We start from the raw sequence: 17,228 nt of genomic DNA on the forward strand, positions 1-17,228 counted from the left end.
CCTCTCAGTTGCACAAATCTGGTTGACCCCTAGATGGAAGCCAAGATACATCTCTCTCGTGCCATCTACTGGTTAGCAGGTTGAGAGGTCAATACAGTAATCATTTTGGGGAAATGATATGGCATTTATCCAAGAGCACCGCACAGCTTAATGCTTCTGTCACATATACCCAAGGTGATTGCTACATTGCAGTCAAAAGAGACAATTCTTCATTGTCTGCTAGGGGTCATTAGACCGATAGGTCAACAGTTCTTTGGAAAAACAAACAGGAAAAAAATGGATTGGACAGAGTGCTAGGACCTTACAAGCCTTGCCCCAGCATATGTCCTATACAGTGATTGGGGGTGACTTTTCCTATGGCTGGTGACATTCAGATTTCAGCCAGAGAAAACATCAATCACCACCTATACAGCATTATGCAGCACAGCTGTACAGACAGCAACACAGGACGGTCCCACTCCGAATGCACAGTAAGGATGCACTCTGGGACAGCAAGATTTAAGGTGACGGGATTGCCTCCTGGTTCCAGAACGGAAGGAAAACACAGCAGAAGCAGATGTGTGGAAATGTCTGTGTCAGTTCTCTGCTGTACCAGACTTACTTCCAACATCGTACCTAACACATTTTACACAGCCTGTGGCTGATAAGGTGGGGAGCAGGGGGAGAGAAATGCCGCTTTAGCATCAGTACATCTAAGAAAGAGTTAAAGCTGTCTCACTCACGGGCTGGGGGCAAGATGAAGGCAACATCACAGGGACTCAGCAAAAATAATATGTTGTCCGGAGGATGTTTGTCCTAGAGTTAGGTGTGAGTAGGAAAAGACCCTGTGTCTCTTAAGACTCTTTGTGATATTGTTTCTGACTAGCACTGGAAACTGGAGGCACGTCGGATGTTTTATGTTTTTATATTTTCTGTAGAGTATTTTTCCCCTTTTCTTCCTGGATTCAGCATCCCATAGGACGCAGTGACTGTTCTGCCAGTGAGGTAAGAGCCGTTCCATTATTTCCAGCCTGTCTCATTTGAGCATGGAACTATCAACATTTCATTAGCAAGTTAAAAGGAATGCCAATATGTTGCTTTGTTCTGTAGTCCTGAACCAAATAATTTCTCTTTATATCACTGGACATTTTTCTCCTAGAAGATCAGCATTTCTTGACATGTAACATCATATCAAGGGAAACCCTGCAAGTTATGCTGCACTGAGACCACCACAAGACTGACACGAGATGTGTAAATCCATAAGGGAGGAAATAAAATGTTTTGACCTCAACATTCTGGAAACATCTATGAGGATCTGCCTTAATTTTCATGCCATGTGCTTGCTAAGACTGAGGTGGGCAGTCCTATCATGATCACTGAAAACTTTTAATCAGGCAGTAAGCATAAAATCAGAAAAAGACACTGAATGTCTCTGCTTCTGATATTTTTCCTAGAGTTAGGTATGGGTTGGAAGCATGTCTGATGTTTTATGATGTTTTTTGTTTTCTGTACAATATTTCCCCCCCAGCTGTCTACTTCTGATATTTTCTTCTGAAACCATTCATTCATTAGCAATCCCAGAATCTATAATGTCCTTAATGCAGAATTGCACAACTTGTGGCCTTGTAGATTTAGTTGAAATAAGATTCCTATAATGCTGGTCATCTCAGTGAGCTGATGCAAGGTGGTAAGAGCTACTAATACAAACCATATTTGTTTATCCCAGGGTTTCCCCCAATTCTATCCAATTTATAGACCACCTATATCTCCTCCACTGTTTTTTCCCCAAAATAGGCTCAGGGGTATTTTTAGACTGAGATTTAATGTTTTAGCTCACAAACTGGGGGATAGCAGTACAGAATAACTGTGGAGGATGATTGCTATTTGTGAATTTTATCATTATGTTGGTTAAAAATAGAACAAAACAAGGATTCCACTCACAACAGTCAAGATACAATGGCGGTCCTGACAACTTCCTGAGTACCAGTCTGGTGACTAAAGCTTACCTGAGTTGTAAGCAGTTGCTGCTATTGCTACCCTACATGCTGATACCGCCAGAATAGGCGATGATTGTGAATGTTCTACAGTATTTCAGCCTTCCCAAACCTGGTGGTCTGCTGATATCTTGAACTTCAACTCCTACCATGATCACCCATCATTCCTATCAACAAAATGTGTTGCCAATAAACAGCTCTTTGTATTCTATACTCCATCATAATTACTAGGGCACAACTATTACGTTGAATGATATTACAGATCTCTCTGTGAACAAAGAATGCCATCTTCTGCCATAAAGCAAGGTGAGTAGGCCATGTGAATCTCTTGAATCTCTCTTCTGCAAGGCCAAAGTTTATTATCTATGATTTTCAGTGGAAAAGAAGAAAAAAACAAAATGGAAGTCCTGCCATAGGTAGCCCTCAACCCACAAAATATTGCCTGCCAATAGCATGTGTTCCCTGCATATTGAAAGAGTACCTACCTCAACATACTCAGTAGTTTGATACACTCAAATGATGGACACAGGTTAAATTAGGAGGGGTATTTCTAGACAGAGGAGTCCTGGCATTTCCATTCAATGAAAAAAAACAGAAAAATAGATTGAAATTACAGATAAGGACAATATTGTCTGGATCCCTGTAACATTTCTGAATGAGGCAAGGTAATTGTATAATAAAAGTCTTATCAAGAAGCACCCGGATGTATCAGGCAATACCATGGCCGAATTGATTCTGCCCATCCAGTCAAGTTATCAAGAAAGAGCCTGTTGCAGGTCCTCTCTCCTCACCAGGTACACAGAGTATGAACCAGGTGACAGGCCTTCTTAGGGGCGGCCCCCATTTTATGGAATAATCTCCTCCTGGAGGTCCAGATGACCCTGGCCCTACTGGCCTTTCATAAACAAGCTAAAACAGTTCTAATCCATCTTCTGTTTAGCCCTTAGATCATTAGTTTAGTTTTATGGGTTTCTGTGATGTTGAGATTTCAGATGGTTTATTCTAACTGTTTATTGTTGGTTTTTATTGGGCCTCTTGACCTTGTTGTACCCTGCCCAGAGTTCACTGGGACTGGGGCCAGTTATAAATACTGATAGATAGATAGATAGATAGATAGATAGATAGATAGATAGATAGATAGATAGAGCTAAAGTAAGAGAGCAACCAAGACAGAAATACATCTATGGAGGTAGAATCTTAGGGGTTAACTGCTCACTGAAGGGATGAGGATAAAACCACCAGGGCCCTCTGTGCTTCAAAAGAGGCCTCTCTGGAATATTTGTCATCGTAGCATTTTGAAGCAGCGATTTAATCAGAACTGTTCAACAGGCCCTAATTCTCTCTCTGCTCTAGGGGATTTATCTGCCTGCTCTGGGATTGGGCAAGTCGAGGAAAAACTGCCAAGTCCGAAAAAAGCAAGGACAATGGGATGTGCTGGGCTCAGCATTTGACCTGTTTGAAGTACACAGGAGAGGAGAATCAGCTTATGCATCACTTGCTCAATCAGTCTCCTACTTTATTGCACATCAGGTCCAGGGGTGGGTGTGAGTGTATTAGCTTAGGCCTCTTGTCAAACTCCATCCATGTGGCAAAGAGAAACACTGTGCTTTTCCTGAAATGTTTGCTAATGAGGGTGGATCCATCTCAGGCTTCCAGAATCTGTTTTGGCTTTTACTAGTTCCACTAAATAAAGCTCTGGTTAAAAAGTTCACACAGCATTCTGAAGGGAACAGTTTGGAGCCTCGGAACTGGCCCTGAATACTGAATATCAGCAATCTAATTTAGGAGGAAGGAGTAATATTGTGGCTGGTTGTCAAACCCTTGGAAATGAGACATTCTTGACAATCTACTTTTGATTGCCCAGAGATATACCAGTACAGCAGTACAGTACAGTAGTGCAACACAGATGTGAGAATGAGACGCAAATCTAGGGAAAAGCTCTTGTCTAAGGTCATGCAGTAAAATAAGAAGCAGAGTTTAGAATAGAAGGCAGAAGGCTTGGTTTCCGATCCTTCAGCTCACAGATTATCATATCAGTCCTTAGAACAGAAACCAGAACATCCATTTTTTTCTTAGTTCCTTTAGATTCATCTCATTAGCTCATAGGGTCAGCAAACTTTTTGGGCCAGTGGGCACATCTGGAATTTCTAGAGCAGGTCATGAGCACCTCCGTAAAACCTCTGCCATTGCAGGAGTGATCAATGACAAAATAATTACTGGACACTGTGACTTTTGCTAGCCCTCCCCAAACCAGAAGGCCCTGACACCATAGCTTACTTATATCCCTTTTTCTTGGCAGGCAGGCGCACTTCCAAAGAAAGCACTGGGCTCCATCCTGCAACCATCTTTAGTTTCTAAGAATGCTTCTAGGATCTATGTGGGATTTACTTTCCCCTTACATCTTTTTTAAATTAAGTGTATCTAAAATCAGTCAGGTGGGTCATGGAGACTGATAGATGACAAGGGAGGAGCCACCAAGTACACTGAAGCTGATGAGCATCATGTTGGGGTCCCATGCATTAGGTCCTATCTAGAAACAATGAGAATCTAGGAATCCTGGCTTCTCTCCTTCCTTGGATTACTCTATTTGATTCTATTTATGCTGTAAACTGTGAACAGAATTAGACAGTTCTGGTTGGGTCATGATGGCTGTGCTGTGCTTTAAGAACTCCAATTTCAGCTTAATGCCAGTACACATGCACATATATATGAAGCTGGATAAGATGGAAGGAAGCTGGAAGCTGAACAGATGGCTTTACAAGAAGACAAAGAGATGGGAAATTGCTGTTGCTTCCTACTCAGTGCCATGTTCTTCCTTGTCAGGTGGTTTAGCCTGAGCAGCAGCAGAGAGCGAAGACCGAGACATGCTGGCAGCCTCCACAATCTCAATGTCACGACAGGTCAGGCAGGCAACAAGCTTTTCCCGTGAAGCACTGTCAGCAAAGAAGAATTCATAGGATACTCCAGCCAAAACAGCACCCAGAATAGGGCCAAGCCAATACACCTGGAAGGTGGGAATGAGAGATAGTGTGAGAACCCTGACATAGCTTCTGGAACAGTGTGTATCAGCCCTTGGAAGGGTGGGAGAAGATGACATAAGAGCCAACAGATTGGCAAGAAGATGGTTGTAAAGTATTTTAGCTGAGGCTCAAGCAACATACGGGTAAGCATAAGGGAAGATTAGGAGAGAGAGAAAGAGAGAGGAAGCAGGTAAACCCATCTTGGGGGGAAAAATACCTAAACCTGGCTGAAATCAGTAAAGATGAGGAATAGAAGATCAACCAAAATACTATTTTAAAAAGCTGAAATGTGCGTTACTATTCTTCAGCAAGTTCTACGTAGCTTATAATCAATTAACATTAACATCCTGGCTGCAAAAAATGCAATATATCAGCAGAAAAATATTTAAAATGTTCCAAGTTATAGATTTAAATGCTGAGTATAATCATCCATTCAAGGTCTTCCTAAAAAGGAACTTCCAGAAAGTCATCCAACAGGAAGCAGGAGAGCCTCTCTTGGATGGGCAATCCAGAGACAACTGCCAAAAATGGCCCTCTCCCTCTCTGGCACCCAAGGGGTGGGGGGCCTTGGGCCATTCCTCTCAACAGGTTTTGCAGTAACCACTCACCCAGTGATGTTCCCAGAATCCTGTGATGACAGCTGGACCCAAGGATCGGGCTGGATTCATACTGCCTCCAGAGAAGGTACCCTGTGGAAATATAAGTTTGATACAAGCTACAATGGTGTTTTATCTCCTCCTTTGGCAGATGGTTCTATGAATTTTTTCCTGTTTATTATTTTTTAAAAAGGGATCTTCCTGCTAGCTGCTGTTGGTGCACCGGCTGAGCTTCTGGACCACTTGCCATCCCTGAAATTCTTGGCTGGGGCCAGTTTGGTCTAATGGTTAAGGCACCAGACTAGAAAGCAGGAGACTCTGAGTTCTAGTCCCACCTTAGGCATGGAAGCCAGCTGGGTGACTTTGGGCCAGTCCCTCTCTGTCAGCCCAACCCACCTCACAGGGTTGTTGTTGTGGGGAAAATAGGAGGAGGAAGGAGTAATAGGTATGTTCGCTGCCTTGACTTATTTATAAAGATAATAAAGGCGGGATGAAATAACAACAATAACAACACTCCAGAAAGGATCTATAGAGAATACAGTAAAGAGGATGACCTTGACAGAGAGAGGGAAGATCCCTTCCTAAGACTACGAGGAGGCTCAGATGAGAGCTGTTTCTTGATCTAGGGCTGACAGTATCTTCTAGGGCTGACAGTATCACACATTGTAATTTTTAATAGGAGAAAGGAATTATTAAACGCATAGGTTGTAATCACATTAACTATAATGGGATTTTTCAATTAACATGTAATTAAATTTAAATAAGTTTAGATTTTGCCCTGGGGGAACCCATTTCTTTGCTTGTGCCAACTACCTTTGGGAACCTGGTCCCCAAACCTCACCCCATGGCCAAATGTGGCATACAGGCCCCCAAATATTGCACAATCCTGTTGTAACTGATCTTATGTAGCACCTAATAAGTTGCAAGTAATGCATATGTATGTATACACACAGAGAGATATAAAGCCTTCAAATTTCGTTTATGCAGTCATTTTTTCCCAATAATTGATATTCAGTCTGTTGAAATTCTGAAGCATTTTTAAGGCATTAATTATTTACTTTAGTTTTTTGGTTAGCTCCAAGAGCTCAAGGCGGTATACTCTGCACTCCTTCCTCCTGGTTTTTCCTACAACAGCAGGAAGGGCAGAGAGAATGAGAGAGAGACTGGCCTAAGGGGACCCAGGGAGCCTTCATGGTCGAGGTGGACTAGAATCGGGTCTTCCTGGTCCTAGCCTGTAATGGTCTGTGGGAATGACCTGAGGAGACAGGAGGAAGAGCCGCAGACTGGACAACTGTCATGTAAAAGATATCTCAGTCCACAGAAGGAGAGGGGGAGGCACGGGAAGCATTTCAGAAAGGATTCTCCCTAATTTTCCAGACAGTAAAAGAAGAGGAGGGGAGAAATACTTTCATTCTTGCAAGATTCTGTTAATGTAATCTTACAATAGAGTCAGTGCTTATATTTGTGCTTCTTGTCTGACTACCTCAAAGGACTAACATAGCCTAACACTGTGTGATATGAACATTTTTTTTTATTACAACTAAAGGCCAGCCACTTAAGATAGCCTACTAAAACACCCAGACAATAAAGCAGCACACAGTATAACACATAGGAATGTAAAAAGCAATAGGAAATTATATGCTATCACTGCTGAGAGAAATGGATTACAGTTTTGCTGGGGACTGTTCATTATCTGTTGCTGCACTCTGCACATTGCTGTGCCAAAGTTTACAACCATATAGGTAGCAGCAGGTTGCCTGTCCCTGGGTAGTCTAATGGGCAAAACAGGTTTACTGTTTAGATCTCTATAAAATTTGCAATCTAGCAGGACACGCTCAACTGGTTTGACCAGCCATGAAGGGCAGATGTGCTCCTGATAGGGGATCCTATTAAAGCTGCCTTCCAGCTGTGCAGATGGAAATAAGTTAAATTGAGCCTGAGAAAAAGCTCTGTGATAGGCATTTCCAAGGTGGTAAGATATTTGGTAGGCTGCAGATTCAGACTCAGACTCCAGAACCTGAAACTCTCAACAACCTAACACCTACGGGAGTAGGTTCAATTCATTTTGTCACTTGCCTTCCAGGACTTTCTGTTTAAGAATCATCCTAGTTTTGTCACTGCCTGTGGACAGCAAAAACTGTGGATAAAAGCTGTCATTGCACTTTATACAACAGGGTCCACTTCCAGAGGAGGAGCTCCATTGAACAAAAGTGAAGCTTGAAACCATGGTTAAAGATCAGCAGCCAACACAAGTCTCCACCTTCAGTAGGCCAACCTTTAGCTGCAAGTAGGTACTTGGAACGTATTTGGGGATCTGATGCTCTGCCATCAGCAATTTGGACTGGGCAGCTTATTTGGCTGGGCTCTTACCGCAGCTAGAGCTCCTGCTATCACAGAGAAACCAACGGCCAAGATCCCAGCAGGTTCCCCTAGTTCATGCCTCCGGTGATCTTCTACAGCAAAAATGGTGAGAGCCAGCTGGAAAGTGGAAAACACCTCCATCCCCAGAGCCTGTCCTGCGTTCCCTTCAGTGCTGACCTAAAATGGAGAAGGGAAAGGAGGAAGGGTTCAGAGCAAGGGCTGTGATGTCCTGCAAGTCATCCAAGGGCTCGACATAGTAACTCGCATAAGTTTTGACTGTCCCATAAAATATTTTGCAATCCACATTTTAACTGCTGAAACTGTGCTCAAGCTACTTAGACGCAAGACTACTAGGGCTATACATCCTGGAAGAAAGCAATGGCAAACTATTTTCATATTGCTGCTAAGAAAGCTACATGGACGTGTCTATGAAGTCACCAGGGGTCAGAGAGACTTTACTTGTATAATTTCAAAATTGTTAACATAAAACATTTTTAGACAGGTGACATTAAAGAGATCTTATGATTTGACCACTTTTTTTCATCTTGCTATATTAACAGCACTATAATCAAAAGGATTCAGATATTAACTTACCAGATATAAAGTGAATATGATATATAGGTTGGCACATTTAATCTTTGGTATATAATAGAGTCTAAACAACAACCAAAACTTCATATGACAAAGATTTAAACTCATACAAATAAAGGGGATGTGTGTGAGAGAGGATAAGTCCTATAAATTGGGTTACTTGTATAAACCTTGGGTTTGTTCCTTGTTTTGTCATTATTATGCGACAGCTAACAATTTATTCTTTGCTATGCTTGAAAATATGTGACACCCCCCCACACACATTATATTAAGACTAAAACACCTTTACTTTATACATTGTGCATACTCATAAGAAATAAGGTATATTGGGCAGGGCAGAGGAAGAAATCCAAATAGATAGTTGTGGTAAATTATATTTCTGTCAGACTTTTGCCTGGCAGGCTAGACTGGAGCCATTGAAAGAGGCACACATTATCAGTTTAATTGTAAAAAAGCAAAGAAGCTACTACAAAAGACTTCCAGAGATTGTTGTGTATCAAAAGGGAGTGTTTTATATATATAGTGAAATCAACGTGTGTAACTTTTGTGCTTTGTTATAGACCTTGGAGCCTGGGAAATGAATGGCAATTCCAAGTTCCAAGATAAGAACAGCTCCACAATCCTCTTTTATAGTGAATGAAAGGTAATTACCTTCCCACTACATCATCAGATGATTTAGTACTGTAAGAGGATCAAGGAATCTCTGCCCTAATAAGGTAATGGGGTGCTTATGTAAACATATCCAGTTGCCAAGATTTCTGTAACATATCCCCGCTTTTCTTTTTCAATGAATCTGGCTGATAAGACACTAAACATCTACCTTTCTCTGTTGTGAATGCATGCTAGAGGCTTTTCAGCCTCTTTCTCTTAGATCGTGTTTCTCAACTTTGGCAACTTTAAGATGTCTGGACTTCAACTCCCATAATTCCCCAGCCAGTATGGCTGGCTGGGGAATTCTGGGAGTTGAAGTCCAGGCTTCTTAAAGTTGCTAAGGTTGAGACACACTGCTCTTATCTCTGTACGCAATGGGATGGATAGCCCTCTCATGGAGGCTGCAAGCCTCGTTTACATCCATTTCTTAGTTTAATAATGGCCAGATCTTCTATCAGGTTGCTTTCCTCTGACCCTCTGAGAATTAAGACTCAAACTGAGAGCCAGTTTGATGTAGTGCTGGACTAGAAACTGGGAGACTATGAGTTCTGGTCACCCCTTAGGCCTGAAAACTGGCTGGATGACTTTGGATCTGTCACTTTCCTCAGCCCAATCCACTTCAACGAGTAGCTGTTGTGGGGAAAATAGGAGGCAGGAGCATTATGTACACTTCCTTGAGTTGTATAAATAAAGATGGGATGTAAATCTAAAAATAAATACATTTCCACCCTTTGGATAGCCAATTACTTTGCACTTTCACTATCCAATAGGAGAAGGACAAGAAGCCAATGGGTCGGTGAGAGTTTATAGCCTGGTCATCTCAGCAGGCGATAAAGAGGTTAGGAAGTAGCAAAGTAAGAGTAGAGCAAATCACAAGTGATATGTGTAGCTAGCAAGATCAGGCTTCCCAAGCTTCCTAGAAGCTTTTCTAGGATTCAAGGAGCATCTCCTGGTAGCTGGTGTGTGGTGGGTAAGGTAGTGGATTAGGACCAGTGAACCTCAAATTCAAGTCCATCCTCAGTTGTGAAAACTTGCTGAATGATAGGGGTCAATTGCTCTCTTACACCACCCTGTTTTACAAGGAATAGAGGAAAGAAAGATCCCACTGTAAGTTGCACTGAGCTCCTGGAGAAGGGCAGGAAATAAATCTAACAAACAATTGACAAGAGTAGCACGCTTTGACCCAATGAAGGAAGATGACTTCCTCCGCTCCATTTCCATTCTTTAGCCAGCGATAGTAATACTGAACCAGGTTACTTAGCAGTGAACAACCACTGTGGGCTCCTGACTGATAGCACTGGGATGTGTTATGTAGTTTTATTTTTGGTTCTTGATATAGTGGCTAAAGTTAATTTCATCTCGTTGGATGTCTTACAGGAAGGGAGATCATCAGGAAGAGGGAGAAAAGGATGTAGCTAGCTTACCTTTGTGACCAATTGCCCAATGGCTGAGCTGGGCAACACGAGATAAAAAAACCCTGATGCTAAGATGGCACCCAGACACTGGGCCAGGATGTAGCTTGAGGCATGCAGAGCATCCAGTTTACGAGTGCACAGGAAGGCCATGGTGAGTGCGGGGTTGACTTGGGCACCACTGATCTTACCGAAGCAGTGCGCCAAACTGATAGCTACCAATCCTGCAGCAAGGGCTGGCTGGAGTGGAGTAGGCAGCACTTCTTTAGGGCCAGCAGGGGATGAGGCACCCAGCACTATCGAGACAAAGATAAGGGTGCCTGTGGCTTCTGCCAACAGGCCACACCAGAACTGGCGGCTCTGCAGTTCCTGGAGAAGAAGGAACAAGGAAAAGTCTAGACACAAACTGACAAAACAGATGGATAGGCGGTTGAGATACACTACTAAAAAACCTGTTTTGGGCAGAAATACAGGGAGATACATTGCTGTCGATCAGAATACCAATGGCCAAACATATTAGGAGTTAAAAAAAAAAAGTTTGTGATTTCTGTCTCATAAGTCAAGTTGGTCCAGCAAGGTGGGTGCACTCTAACTCTAACCAGGTCCTGTCAATTAAAGAAAGCCATCCTGGCAGGACCCGGGAGATGCACCTATTCTGCACAATTCCTGCCCTCTAGAATGAGCTCTCCCCAGAGATTCATGAGGCTCCCACCCTTATGTAATTTAGGAAATCGCTAAAGAGCCGGTTGTTCTCTGAGACCTTGAGGACAGGATGGCTGTGGAGCCCCCTTTTTGTTTTGTTTCGTTGGTCTGGGTTGTTTTGTTTTTGTTTTGGTATCATGCTATTCTGGTTGGTTGCATTTTCTATATATTGTTTTTTTAGTTGCAAGCTGTCCAGAATTGTTTGGGAGTTGAGCAGACAAATAAATAAACAAATCAATCAATCAATCAATCAGTCTCCAATATCTAACAAAGGGGCACTATATTATTATCTGTCAATGGCATCTGCTCTCAGTTGTCATGATTCCAGTCTTTGAATGGAGGAATCTCTGCAGAAACTCTGAGGGAGAATCAGAACAACCTGTTTGATGTCCTAATTCTGTATATCACCAGTAAATTTAGAAACAAGCATTCCCCAGCTTAGTGGTCACAATCCCAATTATCATCCTTTCGAAGAAGCCAGCAGCATTATACAAATCTGCAACATCTTCAGGCGCAACACTAGAAGAATAGAACCTCCAGAATTAGTCTTCTCCAATATGGTTCCCTCCAGATATGCTGGAGCTACAACTCCTAGAATTTCCAACCAGCAGGGCAAAGATCTGAGCTAGCTGGGAATGGGACAGCGCCAAGCTGGGAAAATCTGCTATAAATCAGTGGCAATTGCCCCAGCCCAGTGCTCAGGAACTTGTCTCATTTCTGTTTCATCTGTAGTGTTAACAGCTGTGGCCCTAAAGCATACCCATTGGTCCTGTATCTCCAAACTAGTCCAGGGTTCTGCTTCATGTAATTTCAAATGTATAGCCTTACCTCTTGCTATCTTGCTTCAGTTGCTGCCACCCTCTGAGTCTTTTATGGATCAGGGAGGTCTTTCTTACTCTCCAGCCAGATCTAAAGAGTGGGCCTCTCTGACCTAGTTGGTACAACTCCAGGCTTGTTTCTCAAAACAATCGTCCTCAACCTGGATCCCACCTGATGATGTTTTGAGCTACAGTTCTCATCAGTCTTGACCAATATGACCAATAGTCAGGGATGGCTGGTAATGTAGTCTAAAATATCTTGAGGGCAATAAGTTGAGGTTCTTTTTCTATTCAATGAAGAAAGATTCAATTTTTAATTCAACTAATTCTAGGGACAGGAGGAGCAGAATCTTCCAGCCCATTGGTTTGCCAATGAAAGCTCAGAATCTACAGCTAATAATATAACTTAGCATAAGTCAAACCAATGTTATGGAAGGAAGAGAGGAAGAATTATATTGTTTAATTAAGGAATCCTTGTAGTTAATAGAGTTCTATGAAAAGTTGGAAATTACTGTCCACCTAATTGTACTGAGGTCTTTGTATATTTTGTTTTGTAAAAAAAACACCCTTGAGAGAACAAATACCATGCTTGACCTTCAAAAACTATCTGCCACTATTTCTTTTAATATCTTTGTAATTGTCTCACCACATTAAAAAACTGACAAAACAAAATGAAAATACATTTTTTCTCTCTGAAATAGCTAGTATAGATCTATTCTGATTAATAAAACTGAAACATCCATTTTAAATATGTTTGCCAATTTTTTAAACATTCACACTTTTCCTCTCTGAAACAGCTAGTGTAGATCTCTTCCAATTAATAAAACTGAAACATCCATTTTAAATATGTTTGCTAACTTTTTAAAGATTCACCAGTTGAACTTAAATTCTAAATAATGGAAAACATTGTGCTTGGAGGTGAGAGGAAAAAATACAGGAAGGAAGACAGAATCCACCAGGAAGAAAATAACTGATAATAGAAAGGAATTTAGAAAACCAGTCAGTAAGTAGATTCATGGACAAATGCATTTTTATAGAAAAAGCCAGGTGGGCCAAAACATAAATGAGACTGTCCAACTTGTTGGCTGAGAATTATGTCTATGTGTGGTTACCAGGAATCAAGGTAAACTTGAGGGAGTCTTCATCGTTACAGTATCTCAATATTTAAAGAGGGATCTCCTTACCTCCCGGATGCCCATGGTGTCCTGCTTGCAAAGTCTGATTTGGGCAAGAGAAAGTGCGTTGTTGCTGTCATCTAGTGGTTGACCAAACACTGTCCTCTCCTCACATTACCCCCTTTCTCATCCTTCCTTATCATCAGCTAAAATCTAAAAGATGAAGCAGAAAAAAACCAAAAGAAAAGGAAAGGAAAATCTCAAGCAACAATCCAGTGATCAGAAGGACTTAATGCTGGAGTTCCAGAGATAGCTCAAGACGTTCCAATAACCTATTTTTCTTTCATCAGTATCATCAACTCACTCTATGCCCTTGATGCAGCTCCACCAATCAATAAACTACAGTGACCCTCGTCTCTTCCCCTTCCAGCTTCTGGGGGAAAAGAGAGAAACCACTTGGGACAAAAATGTTATAAATAATTTATTAAAAAAAAAAAACTTTAAAAGCAAACTGCCTGGATGCGTGAGTAAGGAGTTTCTGGCACATCTCAATAGTGAGAATGTCAAGGCAACGGGCTCTTTGAACTTAATCAGGAGGTCATGTGAAGGGGGTTGTCACAGTTACCAGTGTTCCAGCATGGGATTTATTTTTCTATGATCAAAGGAGGCTGCAATCATATTTCAATGAATTTACATAGAGAATGATTTTTTTCACTTCATTTAAAAGAGGGAAAATCCTACATTAATCAATTAAATATGCTGCAGAGTTTCCAACACTGTTAGCATAAGAAGCATGTCTAACCAAAAATGCACACTTGGAACATAATAGGTACTAAATCATATATTATTTATTTATTTTCAGGTTTAAATATAGCCTACATTCATCCCCAGAGAGTGCAGAAAAAGAAAGTGAATCTGGGAATAATGCAGCCATCTCAGCTGGCACACCTAGAATGGCAATACCCTGCCTTGAAATACTCCAGAACATTTACCTTCCCTATGCATTCTTAGACTAATGCCAATACCTTGTGTTTTACTTCGCCCAAAGAAACTACAACATCATTTGCAATAAAAGCTGGGAAAGTACAATAAAAAATAAATCAAAACACACCATGCAAAGCTAGCATTAATTAAATGACACACTATCACTAACTGTAGAGAGTAAGGAAGATTACCTTGATGGAAATATGCAAGAACTGTTGCTTAGGCAAAAGGGGGTGAAACATTTTAAGTCCAGAGCAATGAGATAACATTCAGAAGTGACTCAGGCAGACACCTCCCTAATTCACTGGAGAATAAGAAAGAGGAGGTAGCACAGCACAATCAGGCTTCTAAGATTATAACCAACTTATTATTTATTATAACAATTATTATAGCCAACAGAATCCATTGCTATTATAAAAGTAGTTTTAGCCTTCCTGTGGAGTTGGTTCCCTGGTCTGGTCTCCCTAGTATGGCTGACACTAACTAATATAAGCACAGCTGAACAGTCAGATACTACAGTATATATTTCTTCAAGCTGCACCATCTCTCTCTTTCCAGGTTTCTTTAAAAAAAGAAAGGCATTTAAAAATGGCATGCCTCACTGTGATACAGATAAAAAACCACTACGGTATAGTTATTGTTGGCACAGAGGTTGTGGGTTTAAAACCCATAGAGTGGATCAATCTCAGGGTATTTTTGAACTTTCCTCAGACTCTGCTTTTATGCAGACTGAGTGTCAGAGAGAGTTTGCATCTTTGTAAGCTTCCCACCTGAGACCACTCACTTTTCAACCAGCACTGACATGGGCACATTCCATGAATACTAGATGGCCTGGTGACTGAGCATGCTAATAGTATATAAGCATAAACTACCCTATAAAGCATGGGTCCTTAATCTTTTTGTGCCATGGACTCCTCTGAGAATCTGGTGAAATCTCAGATTCTATTAAATACATCTCAGAAAAATGTATTTATTTCTAACTGGGCACAGGGTCACCAGATAGTTGTCCAGCCACATTGCTATTTGAGAAAGAGGCAGAGAATGGGCAAAGACTTCATAGAGAGCAAATGCAATGGATTCTTCTACAATTGTAGGATTAATGACTTGTATGGATAGTTAGGAATAAAAGAATTTTTGACATTCAGACTAGGTTGATCATTATCAATTATATGCTTTTGGAAAAAAAAGATACTTCCCACAACCAAATGAATTCTGATTTGACTTTTTAAGGGTATCAAGTAATTTTTGATAGTGAGGTGTATTGAATTTAACAAACATTTTTGGCTCTAGAAGCCATGAATTATTTTGTAGCCTACATCTGTTATTGGATGAAAAGCTAAATTTCAGTTAGAGGTTTGTGAAAATAAAGTTGTAAATTTTTTTCCCATCCAAGTTCATGGACCCCCTGAAATCGACTCACGATCTATGAGCCCCAGGTTGACAACCCCTGATGTAAAATAAAGAAAATTTAGAATGTAGACAGCTTTCACATATTTTGTTATGATAAAGCACTCAGGACAGAAAGTTTTTATTTACTATACTTTTGCCTATATTCATCTTTGATCACTCACAGCTGAGTGGCCATACCCACGCAACTTCTGTTCCACAATTCCCTGTTCTCTTCCAGCTTCTGTGTCTGGCCATATCGATCTATTGTCTCTCTTAGTGTTTGTCCCATGTGGTTTCAGAGTCAGCTTGTTTTTGCCCTGTGCTCACCTAGTTCTCAAAGCAACATTATCATTGCATGATGCAATGAGGGGTTTTGTTTATCAGCTAGCTTGTCAAATAGACTGAGGTCAATTTAGGGCTGAGAAGGAGTGACTGGCCCAAGGTCACCTAGCTAACTTCTGTACCTAAGGGAGGACTAGACCCTGAATCTCCCTGCTCCTAGCCCAGCATCACCCGGACTCTTCTGTTGATATAGATATATTCTATATCTATATATCTATATCTATATCTATATCTATATCTATATCTATATCTATATCTATATCTATATATCTATATCTATATCTATATCTATATCTATATCTATATCTATATCTATCTATCTATCTATCTATCTATCGATAGATAAATATATAGATATATATATGATATATATCTATATATAGATATAGATTATATTCTATTCACCATAATACATCTTTTTTTTTCAGAACCAGAAACTGAAACAGTAACTATTTACAGGATATATTTATGGATCTGAACACCCTACATCCCTCGCTCAATCTTAGAATTTGCAAACAGTAATTTAGTCAGAAGTTGCATCAGAACTTGGTAAAATCATTTCTACATCCTGGACTCATAAAGTCCTTGAGGTATGCTGATTTCTTTAAAACTCATCCAAAGCTGGCCAACTATAATTCTTGACTGTTTCCCCACTGAATAGAACTTTGATTGTTTTCTGTGCCTCATGAATCAGGCCCCACAGTTGCTTATTCCGACAGTCATTGTGATTGATCTCTCTGTATTGCTTCTTTATACCTAGGACAGCACAGATTTCTATGACTGCAATGCAGAATCAGGCCTTTTAGAATAGTCACCTGATATGATCTGGGAGCTAGTCCTTTAGTCACCATTCCAGATGTCCATTTTTTTAGTGTTTTTCACCAGATTGTATGCACACCCAAAAAACCCTTTTTCAGAGGGTCTCTGGCTGAAAGGTTATAGTGTTCTACTTAATTAACAGTCCTTACTTCCTTGCAGTTTCCTACTGTTTCATGCATTAGCAAATTTCTACACATTGGGAGCAGATTTTTGGTTTTGTGACCAATAAGAGCTTCTCCTGGAGTTGTCAAGCAACTCTAAAATGGGGTATTTTATGGGGCCAAGAGAAACAAAATATGAGTTGGACTCAAATAATGAGTTTATCCAGAAACTTCTTTGTTGTTTTTAATAGCTGATTCTACTTTTCCACTACTTTGTAGATATTTTGGGGTGGAGGTAAGATGAATCAAATTCTCCTTCTGGTGAAAATAGCCTGAATACATCACTTTGAATTG

The 17,228-nt window shown here is 40.8% G+C and overlaps 1 protein-coding gene across 1 annotated transcript; it reads right to left on the reverse strand.

Moving 5' to 3' along the window:
• Positions 1-4,623: 4,623 nt before the first annotated feature.
• LOC112540642 (aquaporin-4-like) lies at positions 4,624-13,323 on the reverse strand. Its single transcript, XM_025166694.2, has 5 exons — positions 13,309-13,323; positions 10,617-10,973; positions 7,960-8,127; positions 5,602-5,682; positions 4,624-4,977 (listed from the first exon to the last, which is right to left on the reverse strand). The coding sequence occupies exons 1-5, from the start codon at positions 13,321-13,323 to the stop codon at positions 4,768-4,770; spliced, it is 831 nt and encodes a 276-aa protein (XP_025022462.1). The 3' UTR covers positions 4,624-4,767.
• Positions 13,324-17,228: the final 3,905 nt, after the last annotated feature.

This window comes from Python bivittatus, unplaced genomic scaffold, assembly GCF_059951505.1.
Source record: "Python bivittatus isolate LINGU-HERP-01145 unplaced genomic scaffold, Pbiv_v1 ctg000220_np1212, whole genome shotgun sequence".
Lineage (NCBI taxonomy): Eukaryota > Metazoa > Chordata > Lepidosauria > Squamata > Pythonidae > Python > Python bivittatus.

Bases quoted from the DNA above. Each gene is read 5' to 3' on its own strand.
- LOC112540642 (XM_025166694.2), bottom strand. The intron at 8,128-10,616 runs GTAAGCTAGCTA...TCTCCATTTTAG, and splicing joins TTGGGCAATTGGTCACAAAG to GTCAGCACTGAAGGGAACGC. The intron at 4,978-5,601 runs GTGAGTGGTTAC...CCCACCTTCCAG, and splicing joins GATTCTGGGAACATCACTGG to GTGTATTGGCTTGGCCCTAT.